Source organism: Nanorana parkeri, unplaced genomic scaffold (assembly GCF_000935625.1).
Source record: "Nanorana parkeri isolate BGI_ZX_2015 unplaced genomic scaffold, ASM93562v1 scaffold36, whole genome shotgun sequence".
Taxonomy (NCBI): Eukaryota; Metazoa; Chordata; class Amphibia; order Anura; family Dicroglossidae; genus Nanorana; species Nanorana parkeri.
The window spans coordinates 830937-844601 of NW_017306304.1; the positions used below are offsets into that span (position 1 = coordinate 830937).

At 44.0% G+C, this 13665-nt stretch overlaps 1 protein-coding gene across 1 annotated transcript; it reads left to right on the forward strand.

Moving 5' to 3' along the window:
* The first annotated feature begins 558 nt into the window (after positions 1 to 558).
* Positions 559 to 5783, forward strand: TIFA (TRAF interacting protein with forkhead associated domain). The gene is made up of 5 exons (XM_018569809.1): positions 559 to 580; positions 1820 to 1954; positions 3226 to 3320; positions 4080 to 4110; positions 5126 to 5783. The coding sequence occupies exons 1-5, from the start codon at positions 559 to 561 to the stop codon at positions 5707 to 5709; spliced, it is 867 nt and encodes a 288-aa protein (XP_018425311.1). The 3' UTR covers positions 5710 to 5783.
* The last annotated feature ends 7882 nt before the right edge of the window (positions 5784 to 13665 follow it).

The following is a 13665-nucleotide window of genomic DNA, read 5'->3' on the forward strand; positions in this document are numbered from 1 at the left end:
GCTCGGTCTAATTGTGAAGGTGATCTCTCAAAACCAAAGGGGGGAGATCGCCTTCAGATATCAAAATAAATATTAATCTCCCCCCTTTTGGTTTTGAGAGATCACCTTCACACCCATTCACAATTAGACCGAGCGCTACTTATCTGCCACACAATAGACTCACTTACACACATAGTTGCTGCTGGTCTATTTAGTTATTTAGATTTTGAGTCACTTATTCCTAGCGCAGTGATTTTTGATTATTAAGATCTGATAATATGGTGACACGACCCCCAACCCAGCAGACACATCATTCCCCTCACATAGATCCTTTGCAGCACTCATTACTGTACTAGTCCCTCAGCCAGCTGAGCAGCCACCGCTCTCCTCGATCTGCCCACGTCATCTGATGCACAGCGCCCACGCGATCGGCCCTCAGCCTGCTCCTGTGCATGCGCAGACTGCCCAGCGCTCTCATTTAGAAATCCTGTGCATGGGCAGGAGCAGGCTTAGGGCCGATGACATTGGCAGATCCGGGAGAGTGGTGTCTGCCCAGCTGGCCAAGGGACTGGTGCGGTAATGACGGCTGCTAAGGATCTATGTGAGGGCATTTATTTGATTTTGCCCGGCTCAACACTGATTGGCTAGGAAGCCGGCCAATCAGCATGGAGCCAGCTTCCCGGCTCCATGTTCCCACGCGGCACTGCCGGTCAGAGGAAATCTCCCTTTGTCATGTGTTGTGCTGGGCTACAATGCGTGTGTGTCAGAGCTGTGTTGCCATAGAGTAGAGTCACGCAAATTCAGCCCTCCAGCTACAAGTCCCATGAGCCATTGCAAGACTGTTATAGACATGACTTCCAGAGGTAGAGGGGTTATGGGATTTGTAGTTAAATCACAGCTGAAGGCCTGGAGTTGCCCACCCCTGCCCTAGCGTGTTGTGGTGTCATTTGAAAATGAATGGAACAGCAATGTGCTAATCCACGTCATGTGTAATTATGTGAGCAGCAGAAAATGCAGCAGAACTTGATCTGGGGAATAGAACGTTTGTTTACACTTCTTAGATCAACTTCTTCTGTGAATGAGGGCAAATTCCACTCGTTGCTGCAAATTCATTGATAAATAATGGAGACCAGAAGTATGTATAGTACCTGTGGTCCTTCTTAATGTTAAACTTCCAGAATCCGCTACAAACCAGCTGATGGCGGCCGTGGCTGACATGGGGAAGATAGAGGTGACTGACATCTAATCATGCACTTGAGCATGGGTGAGCCACTATGTCCCTCCAGCTGCTGTGGAACTACAAGTCCCAAAAGGCACTGCAAGACTTACAGGCATGACTCCCAGAGGCAGCGGCATGTTGGGATTTGTAGTGTCACCACAGCTGGACGGCTGGAGGTGCCCACCCCTGCACTCGAGTGTTCATTTATAAAAGTACCATTTGCATTGCATCGGCACCCCTAGATGACACTGAAGAGTATAGGAAATTCCTAGTCGCTGTTCAGCCAACAATCTTTATACCTGGCTACTTTGACAAACATTGAAATTGAAAAATCGACCTTTGTGGAACAGAGGGGTGCTGGTAGCACCACAAAGTGCTGGAATTTTGCTGAGCAGGACAGAAATGGGTGCAGTGTATGGCCAGCTTTAGCCGGAGTAAGGAATGGGTCTCTGTCTAGCTTCCAGTACACAAGTAATCACATTCAGAGCTGGATCAGACATGACTAACTCGAAGAGTTGTCTGTTCTATATGTGAAGCGTTAGAACGCGCTCTCCTCCAGTCTTTATATAGTCTCAGCAGAAGTATCCATGTCTGTGTAACATTATGGGAATTTCCCGGCAGTGTTGTGGAGGGTGGGAGACGCTTCCTACTGTACATCCCCCACCCTCCGTAGAAAGTGTCTGGTGTACACATGCATGCAGCTAGAATCCTGCCAGTATCACATCACGAGGACAGATCTGGAAAGGTTGCACCAAGGTAAAATATAATACAATAGTATATACATGGCAAACGTTTGCATTGTACATCAGCAGATCACACTTTATTTTCACATGGTGACAAATATCTTGCGTAACCTCCCTAGAAGTGATGAGTGCTAAGTCCCGTTTCTGTATGGTTATATGTTGTTTGTGGGAGTAATATAGCTGAAGCAGCTTTTTATGTCTCCTAAACATGACTCAACCCCACTGGCTAATGAAATATATGTAGAAGCCAGTGATAGAGTCCTTTTAACCACTTCCGGGCTGCAGCAATTTCTTACATTTGCACACACATGATCAAATCTGACGTTTTGGCTAGAAAACAGCTTCAGACCCCCAAAACAATGATATATTTTCTAAAAAGCAGAGGCCCTGCAGAATAAAAAGAAAACGCGCTAGTTGCTATTTTTTTATGTCACACAGTATTTGCGCAAATGTTTATCAAACCAGTATTTTCAGGATAAAATATACTAAAATAAACAGAATGTAATACCCAATTTGGTAAAATATAAGGGATGGGGTCACGCCAGGTAAATAGATAACAATCATGTCAAGCCTTAAAATTGCGTGCGTCCGTGAAACCGCAAAAAACCCTACAATACCCCAAATTTCCCATAGGCGACGCTTTAAAAGCTTTCACCGCTCATCAGTTTAGTGTTAACAGTAATCAATGGCTCTATAATTATTGCTCTCACTCCGACGTTTTTTGCACATAGGTGCGCTTGACAATCTAGGGGGCTAACGAGCCCCTATGTAATAGCAGATAGTGCTTGCTTGCAAAAATAGTGCTTGCAATATTTTTGCAGATCGCACTGGACCGGAACGCAGGCACTAATGTGTCGGCGATCGCACTGTGGGCTTGGGCGTGGCTGCGGTGCTATTGACTTCAATGCACCGGCACTCCCCCTCCCGCCCCTGAACGCTGGGAGCTGGCCGGCTTGCGTTCCAGAGGCCGAACGCACTGGAACGTGGACTTTGTGGTGTGAACCGCCCCTAAAACAGCTGCACAAACAGATATAAAAACACGCTGCTAGTAGAATAGGGGAAGACTAGAGTTTGTTAGATTTTTACATAAAGGAGCCTGGATTATTTTACCTTGTGACAGGTCACATGGTACGCTGGGCCCTTCTTCTCCGGCGGTGGGGAAGGATGGTTTTCAGTGCTGGATAGAAACTGGGCATCAGTGCTGTTCTATGCATTGTAATTCAAGCTCAGAAGGTGCCCCGACGCAAGCTAAGCTGGTGTGTCATTGACCATCTTGGCTCACAGGAAGCCGCTTGATTGAAGCCGGGCATAATTGTCTGCAAGAGCAGCCGACCAGCAGTGGAAGCCCACGGAGGGCAGCACTCAAGTCTAGAGCGAGGGTGAGAATTGCATTTCCTTTTCAACCATTAGGGGGTGTTTTAGGGCCCATTTACAGCAGTGTGCTGCAGAAAGGTTCATTACATCCGTTGGGTCACTGCAGTGCCATTCGTTATGAATGACACCCAAATCTACCTGCGTCACAGTGCATCTCAACACATAGTAACACACTGCGGTACACTGCATTCATCAAACATGGTGCTTGCCTGATTTTTGGCCTGCCACTAGACTTCAGTATTCTCACACTTCTTATTTCTAGACATGTATTTATTTCAGGTATTTATATCGCCCTGACCATTTATGCCACGCTTTACATCCTCTAAGGTACCTGCCTCACAAGGCCAATTTAAACAGGAGCCAATGAACCTACCAGTATGTCTCTGGAGTTCGAGATGAAGCTGGAGTACCCGAGGAAAACCCACACAACACACAGGCAGAACATGCAAAATCCATGAAGTTAGTGTCCTGACTGGGCCCCCCCCCCCCCCCCAGTGCTGGAAGGCAGAAGTGCTAACCGCTGAGCCACTGTGCTTCCCATTTCAAACCTACAGATAATTATTTATCTAAATGAATGAAAATCCCAGTGCTGTTTTGTAGCAGGAATAAAGCTCCAGGCCGGGTGGGAACTGAACTAGGGGATGATTCAGCCGATCACAGTACATCTGTAACTGAAATATATCTTTGGGTAGATTGGCTCTTACTGAAGGTTTAGATGGTGGGGTGTATATGTTTGGAACAGGATTGTCTTCCATTCCATTTAGGATGGCAGTGGGAAGGTCCTACTGCACCCAGGTAACTGCCACATGTTATAAAAACAATATAGCTGTTAACATCCTAGTGTCAGAAAACACATTCCTAATGCATGAGGATGAATAATATGGCCAGTTTATACTTTATAATGGCTAGTTGCAGACAAGTAGAGATCTATATTCCAAGAACAACTAGGACTTTATCTGCCTGTCCATGTACAGATCATGCCTGCGATAGGACCTGTCATATTATCATGATACTTTGATCAATCACTCTGTTCCATATCAAAAATAAGACTTAAAGGACAAACTAGCGTCCTCCCGTTACCCTAAGCTCAGTATACCGCGAGCTACAGCTCGCGGTATACTGAGACGCCGCACCTGGAGCGGATCCCGACTTAGATGACGGGATCCGCCCAGCTGCGTGAGTGACAGCTGGCTCTGCCTATCTAGAGGCAGAGCCAGCTGTACCCGCCCCCTCCCCCGTCCGTTCCGCCAGTCAGCGCTGGCAGATCAGAGCGGGGAGAAGGGAATCCAGCCCCTCCCCCTGTCACGGCAGAGAGCCGTGACAGGATCGAGAGATGAGGGAACCCGGTATGTGTTCGCTCACCTCCCGATCTACTGAGCCGACCTGTGACAGTCTCATTGTCACAGGTCGGCTATAACTATGAGGTGAGTGGAAATCACTCATCTCATAGTTCTCCTTTTAATCTGGCTCCAGGGAGATTTTCTAGCAAGTTGTGTGATGGCATGCACCTATGACCACCTCAGGGGCTTGTTATCTTCTTTCAGTACACAAGTAGATTAATGCTTGCTTTTATTGGTATAAATGTCCCTGCTATGTACAGCCAGCTATGAATCACACTGAAGGGCAGTGCTGGAAGAGACTGATAATTAAATATTGCTGGTACCAGATAAGATTGTGACTTGAGATAAGAGAGTTTTTATTATGCACATGAGCATGTCTGAAATGTTGTACTTTGTTCTTATTGCACCCATAACCCTTTGGATAAAACGGTTTGCTAATGAATGTTGTGGATGCTGTGTTTTTCCTTTAGAAATGGCGGGCACAGTAGTGGCCACCGATGTGGACACTGAGCAGACCCATACTTGCCTGCACCTGAAATTGTACCATCCTCTTCATCAGCATGACCAAAGGATCTTCAGTGCCATCAATCTAGGCAGAAAAGAGGAACTAAGAGCTGAAGAAGACGCCGTCTTTGGCCGGGATGTGTGCACGTTCAAGTTGCTGAATAACAAAGTCTCCCGCTTGCAGTTTGCGCTGCAGTTTTTCAAACCTTTGTACAATTCCAAAATGGCCTTTGAAATTAAGAACCTCAGCAAGAGAGCCAAGCTCTATGTAGATGGCCTAGAACTAAGCTACCTCAACAAAGTGGATCTTCCGCCCAAGTGCATGATTCGTTTTGGAGACTTCCAGATCTTAGCAGAGACTGAAGAAGGAGAATCCGAGGACAAATACGTCATCTGCTGTGAAGTGTCACGCTATTCCCTGGTTCAGGATGTATCTGGGCCAGTAATGGTTGGTATCTCGGAAACTGGGGTACAGAATGGTCATGCTTATTCATATTCGCACACATGCGCCACCCCTCCTCCAGTGGAAGTTGATGAGAATGACTTGTAAACTGGACATAAATTACAGAATTTCATACGGACAATGAAGAAAATAACTTTAACCTCATCAGCTTTATACCTGTATACCCTGTACAGCCCAGAGCAACTTTTAAATTTCCACTAGGGACCTGTTGATTTGGCAATAGGTAAAGCAGAACTACACTCTCCTATCCCATACTGTGACAGAAGGTGCTGTCTTAAGCTGGCCATACGCCTATAGATTATCTGCAGATGTACTTTTTCCATCTGATCATAGAACAACAGATTCCTCCAGCTATGCTAAACTGTGTGGATGGAGGAATCTCCCACTGGGCCAAGCTTCAGTATCTTGCTAGTCGGCCCCACTGGCTATAAAAATACCTGAACAATCTGCAGGCACTGTTCAGGTATTTTGAGAGCAAGTTGGCATGCTGTAAAAGTAACTGTTTTGGGAGACATTAAATTAGAAGGTAAAGTTCCGCTTCAAGATAATCTAAAACAGGCATTATTATTTTGGAATAAGGAACTGAGTTTTCTAGCCTTGTTCACAGAATTCTTGTTTCGGGTTTATGACTCAAACTTCTTGAAACAGGAAAGAGCCAAATAAATTATAACTAAAAACATTGTTCTTATCTTTTTTTAGATCTGGATAGAGTGGTGAGGGGTTAGAGCCACGAGCACGGTCTGTGTCCCGGTTAGGGAGATTTGCTCTCTCTCTAATTTTCCTGATCACCACCACCAGAAGTCACCAAGAGGGGGAATCTTCAAATGTGGACATTTGTTCCGGAAACAAATGTCCAAGGGTGGATTCCCCTCACATTTAAAAGATATCCTCCCACTTCATGTTGAGTCTTTAGGACAAGAAATGGAGGGTTATCTCACTAATGAGACACAGATGCCAATACAAACTGTTTTAATTTTTCCCCTACTTTATCCAAAGTGAAAAGAAAAAAGTTTTAGTAGGAGCGATTGCAGCTTACATTACTCCTTTCATGACAGTGTTTTTTAAATAATGATTTTCATAAGCTAATGGGATGTCTGAATGTGGGCTGCAGACAATATTGGTATGACACTTATTTCTGCTCAGTGTAGGGAAACAATTGGCTATCGGTAGCTGATCCTAGCAAGGGTTGGACTAAAATATGATGTCTGCAGGGAACCTTTTGATGATCTCTGAAGTCGAGTATAAACTTATTTGAAGGAAAATAGTTAAGCATGTATGCTGTAAAATATATAGGTTGAAATCAAGGTGCCCAAAAAATATAATCATGTGTTCACATCAAATCTTTGTTGACTTGAAAAATCAGGGGAAATCAAAAAAGACTGGGCAGGGTAAAAATAAATGTGCACCAAAACCTATTTCAGTATCAGCAAAGATCAGGCGACAAAAGCTGCAGAGTGAGTCATTACAGACGACCTCCTCTCCTAGCTGAAACAGGATTGCAGGTTAGGCAGATATACACAGGCTGCCATTAAGCATACCAGTGGTACAAAGCCAAGTATTCTTTGTTCCATTAACATTTCACCTTTTTGTGGATTTTATACAAATATTTAATAATTTTATATAAACATGTAAAAGAAATAGATAAACTGTTATACTTTTCTCTAAGAATCCTGTGGGCTTGTACTTGGGTAGCACTAGAAGTATTTACTCACGGAATTGATTTTTTTTTTACCTCGTTTAGTGACTAATAAACCATTGCTAATGTATTATAAGGATTCATATTTGAAATATTCCTTCTCTGTGTAAAGAATGTCAATTCAAATAAAAACAATTTTCTTCCAAAAATGCCCTTTTTATTTCTGTTCATCTGTGCACAGCCGGTAATGGGACAGGTCTGTTTAGAGGGGTAGTCTTATGGTTTTGGAAACACGCATACCTCTTCCTTCCATGTAAGCCAGGGGAGCATGCAAAACTTGGCATGTCTAATGCTGCATATTATACATTGTGCTAAAAATCTGACCCATCACCTTGAGTTGAGTCCTTATAGTCAAATAACTTATTGCAGTGGGTCGGCTATAATTTTTTACATAATTTTCCCATGAGTTATCAGGTGCAGCTATGTTCAACAATGTGTTTATCTAAGATAACGGCAAAGCCAAAAAAAAAATGGTTTACCATATACTGTAAACATCAAAGGATGCAGAGCATATCAGGCCATGCTTACAAAGAATGAAGATAAAGTAAGGCCATGCCTATAAGGTTTAATTATTAGGGATGTTCAGATGTCAGTGCCTATACTTGGCATTTTCACGAGAACTACCAGTGTTGCAGCTGTGACAGCACTCTGGCACTCCACCACTGTCCTGAAATCATTAGTCAGGGGTGCCCATTAGGTCGATCGCAGAGCGAACACTGGCAGATCGCAATCTGCTGTGTCCTGTGGGGCTTCTCTGGTTCCCCGCTGCTCTTCCCCATCTGTATGCAGCGGGGATCCGAGGAGAAGTGAAGGAAGCGCTGTAGAGTACGGAGCCGCTGTCACAGCAGCATGGCCGAGCGGTCAGGAGAGGGGCTCCCCGCCCCTGCTGCAGCGCTTCCTTCACTTCTCCTCAGATCCCCACTGCATGTAGATGGGGAGAGCAGCGGGGATCCAGAGGAGAAGTTGCAGGCTGAGCCCCCCTGTGTGTGTCGCCCAGTGGCGGAGGATCGGTACAGATCGTTGATCTGTACCAATCCTCTGTTAAAGCATAAAAGGTTATGTATGGAGGGGTGGAAGACTTTGACCAGAGTAATAACACACTCCTAGAAGAGGAGAAGACTATCGTGTGCAAGGAGGAAGGGGGGTCTGCTAGGGAACTGACTAGTCAAATATTCTAATAAGGTAAAAGGCACATTGTAAGTAACACACAGAGCCGGATTAACATAAGGGCGCGTGGAGCTGCAGCGCCAGGCTGGCTGTGGCTCTCTATTCAGGAATATTAGAGGGCCACTCACTGGGACCTCTCGGGGCCGCCTGAGCAAGGAGCCACAGCCACCAGTTTCAGCCTGCACACACCTGGCCTGGTGAGAGCCAAGCTGGCTCAGGGAGCCTGCACAGCTCCCTGGAGACATCAGGCTGCAAATCACAGCCAGGACAGGAGGAAGAGAGCCCCAGTGACGGTCACCATTTCCATAAAAAAGATCCACCGAAATCAAATCCTCAGCGCCAGGCCCGTGATGCTCCTAACCTGGCCCTAGTAACACATAATTCATTAAAAGAAGAAGATAAAACATGTAAAATAGTTGATTTTTCTGTGCTTTATACCTGATTTCAGCTGGTGTAATAAACACGTTAGTACAGTGCCCACTTGTGTGTAACTACAGTATGACTCGGGCTCTACCTGCCAAAATCGATGTGGGTGCCACAATTGCTGCAAGAGGCCAGGGTGCCTATGAAGCACATACAAATCTACTTAAATAAAAACTTTAAACAACATTCTGTAAGCCTGGTATTATAAAGTGTATTTCTACTTTTGCAGTCAAAATTAAAAAATAATCAAATTATATATATATATATATACACACACACACTTTTTTTAAATTGGCTTTTAGATGTTTTGCTGCAGCAAGCAACTGGGCTAAATCCAAGTTTTTCTCAGCACCTTCATAGTTCACACCTAATAGAAAGACTTACAAGCTAGGGTTGTAATCCTTTAACCCTTTTGTTAAGACAAGCAGTGTTCATATCTACTTTACAAGTTATAATGAACAAGCCCTCCTAACATTACAAAGAAGGAAAAGCAAGTTGAAAGTTTAACCCTTAACCCCTTGCCATCCACCCATCGTAAAAATACGGGCGGACAGCGTACCCTTCCTGGCGTACCCTTCCTGGCGGGTGGACGTACATGATTTTATTTTATTTTTCTGCTCGCGGACATATGCGCGCAAAGTCCCACCGGGAAGGTAAACTGCCGTCACCGGCTGTTTTATACTAGCGTTTTGGTCGGTTCTATAGAACCGGCCGATCACTTGTATGACCCCGCACGGTGGACTAAAGTCGGAAGCAATGTGTATTACATCACTTCTGTCTTTAGCTGTCATTTCTCTGGCTGAGAGCCAGAGAAGAAGATCTCTGCTTCATCAGCTTTTTTGGGGGTCCCAAGGTGACAGGGGTCTTGGGGACCCCTGATGTCTCCATTAAGAGGACCTGTCATTTTTTTTTCTAGCTATCACACTGGGAGCTTTTCAGCCTCCTATGTGATAGCAATCAAGTTATGTGTAAAAAAAAAAAAAAATAATTAAAAAATAAAACAAAACACCCAAAGCTTTTAAGTCCCCCGCCCCCACGTATACACGCGTCAGGTGCGCCTACGTGCAAAAATGACTATGCCACAAATGTTACATGTCGCAGTGAGGGCAATAATTCTAGGCCCATCAATCACTGATAACACTAAACTGATGAGCGGTAAAAGCTTTTAAAGCCTATAGTCAATTTTAGGCATGGTAGTTTTTTGGGAGTGCACGCAATTTTAAGACTTGACATGTTTGGGTTCTATTTACCTGACGTGACCCTGTCTTATATATTTTACCAAAAAATTGGGTAATAATAAATGTTTTATAGTAAAAAATTTAAATCCCAGGAGTGGGTCGGTGAGCTATGATGTGAGGACGTGTTGATTGAGGCTCCCGTATCCACCCCCTACCCTAGCATAACCAGGAGCACTGGTGTCATCTCTCAAGATTCAGTACCGGGCTGACGAGTGTCCGTGGCTGTGCTGCTTGTGCTGGCCTCAGTATCCTGCATTTGAGTGTCGAGGGTAAGGAGGAGCGCTGATCAACGTCTGGGACAGCGAGCTTGCTGTTTTCACAGTGAGTGTCGCTGAGAAAGGCTGCCCGACAGATCGATGGGGTGGCACACTAAAAAAAGAAAGAAGGGACCGCAGCAGACGGAAGGCATGGAGCGGTTGGCAGATATCGGTTCTTTCTTTCGCAAAGCCGGCACGTCACTCACCTGTCGATCACCTGACACAGAGACAGGATCGAGTGGGGCGACCTCCCCTTCTGACCCCCTGGTGAGGAGAGAGAGAGAAGTGGGGACACGAGTGAGACAGTCTCTCCAATATGCTTACAAGACCAGAGTGAGGAAGAGTTTTCTACTAGAGGGGAGATGGCTGGTACCGATAAGCAGCAAGACGAGGTAACCCTGTTTAAAAGATACCTAAAGACGTTTCCCACAAAAGAGGACCTGAATGAGGGGCTTAAGCGAATTGAGGAACTATATGCATCAGGTATGGAGGATTTTAAATCTGACTTACTGAGTATGCATAATAGAGTGGATATGGTGGAGAAGGTGATACAGCCCCTGATTGAAATACAGACAGAAACACAAGGGATCATCAGAGACCTATATAATCAACAACTTATAATGTGATCGAGTATAGACGATCTCGAGGATCGCCAAAGGCGTAATAATATTCGATTAAGAGGCATTCCAGAGGCAAAGGGGTTGATTTACTAACCTTATAAACACACCACGAACAAGTATACACCTCTGTAGTGTGTTCCCTCCCAGCATGATCTATTGGTGGAATCTAGACACCTTTGTAGTGTGTACACACCCAGCAGGTGTGTTGTGCAAAGCCCTGCATGAATTGCAAGCTGATGTTGTGTAAATTAGCTCTACGTTGTGTTGCTTGCGTTGATGAATGCAGCAATGTAAATGCATGAGCTAACCATTTTTGTCTAAACTGTGAAGCAGCATTATATATGCATCATGTGCATGATTTTTCCATATATGGCATTAGTGGAAATATGCTTTTAGAGACTTGTATGCCGCTATTAGAGTGGCGTGTAGCCTATGGCGCATGCTACATGACGCGCACGTATGTAAATACATAAAAACGCGCCATAACAGCGTGAAAATGTGACACGTTGCTCGTGTTTGGTTGATACATTTTTGCTGTGTAGAAATGCACACGCACCTGGTGCGTGCGTGTGTTTAGGTTAGTAAATCACCCCCAAAGAGTCAGAATGAACTACTGGAAGTAGTCCAGGGGATTTTTAATATCTATCTCGATAATGTAGAAAGGGAACAGATTAAGGTGGATGGAGCTCATCGAGTTTTCAATTCCCCTAACCAGACCCAGATCCACCCGAGAGATGTGATATCTAGATTAAATTCATTCCAGCAGAAAGAGATAGTGCAAAAAGCAAGGACAAAGGGAGATATTGAGCTTGAAGGGGCTTGCATTTCTCTCTTCCCTGACCTCTCTAGAAGGACCCTGGGAAACGAAGAGCGCTGCGCCCGATTACCCAGAAACTAAGAGAGATGGGAATTCAGTATAGATGGGGTTACCCATTCCATTTGAGAGCTCAGAAAAATGGATGGGTCGTGACCCTTTATACTTTGGGAGATTTGGAGTCTTTTTTGAAGCAGATGGAACTAACCCCAATAAAAGTGGATATGTGGCCAGATCCCCCTGCCCCTGTATGTAAGAAGTTACCACAATGGCACCCATGGACACCGGCAGGCTCGCTGGCAAATAAAAGGGGATCATCTACAATGGAGAGGAAAATACGGAGATAGGGGAAGATGACTATGTATGTTTGATTTGATCCCTCCTTACTGAGGGCACTATTCACTTTAGGCCCTGGACTGACGACAAAGTAGTGGCTTTAGAGGCACTGAGTGACGAGAGACACCTTTGGGGTGTGTGTGAGCAAACGGGGGGGGGTACCCTTTTTTTTTTTTGCACGTATTGATTTATGACGGTTTAAACATGAATCATTAGAATGCCTTTGTGAAATGCATGAACCAGAGGGACCGGAGTGGAAAGGGAACTTGAAATCTGGAGAATGGGATTGAAGCTGGGAAATTGAGGATATGGTACCAACTATGTAGTGGACTATTAAATCTTAATTATACTAGTAGGACTATCTAGAGGGGAGCCCTAGAGAAACAGCATGAGCCCAGACCCCTCCGGATCCATTCTGGGGGATGCATGGCATGACAATTTGAAATTATTATGTGTGGAATAGATTTGAACAAGGGGTATGAGTAGGGATCTATATTATGTAAACTTGGTATTGGTATGAATATCTAGATAAGTTACTATATATAACCAAGAGAACATGTAAGTAAATGATTTTAGAGGTGATAGTATATGTGAACTGAAGCACAAATATAAATATGGACGGGTAAGGGAGATAAGTAGGGGGGTGGCGAGGGAAATGGGAGGAAGATAAAATGGAGAGTATTTGATAAAAACACGGTTCTATTGGAGTTGTAGAACACATATGGTATAAGAGGAGATGGGTGAGAGGGGGAGATAAATATCACTATAATTGTTATAGTTTCATAATTGTATGATTTTTTTATATTTAGACTGTACACTTGGAAAATGAGAGCAGACATCACAAGTTGGATAGTTATAAATTCTAAATATAGATTTTTGGAGATCACAATGAGGGACACAGCTGTGAGGGGAATATACAGGTGAAACTCGAAAAATTAGAATATCGTGCAAAAGTTCATTTATTTCACTAATGCAACTTAGCCGTCTACCAGGAAATTTTGGAGCACTTCATGCTTTCTCCCGCAGACGAGCTCTATGGGGATGCTGACTTCATTTTCCAGCAGGACTTGGCACCTTCCCACACTGCCAAAAAATTTCTGGGATTGTGGATCTGGGTTTTCATGAGCTGTAAGCCATAATCATCACAATTATGACAAATCACGGCTTGAACTATCTTGCTTTGCATGTAATGAGTCTATCTCATATATTAGTTTCACCTTTTAAGTTGCATTAGTGAAATAAATGAACTTTTGCACTATATTCTAATTATTCGAGTTTCAACTGTATATATTGGGTTTATAAATAAATTATATCACTATACTATAATATACTGTATTATATGTAATATTATATCTGATATGTAAGAATTATTTGTTAATAGGAGTGTAACACTAATTAAGTAGAAGGGTTAATATTTATCTAGATAAAGGAATTGAGTGTATCAATAAGAAGGTAGATTAAAGGGGATGAGATAGGGGTTATCACAATTTGG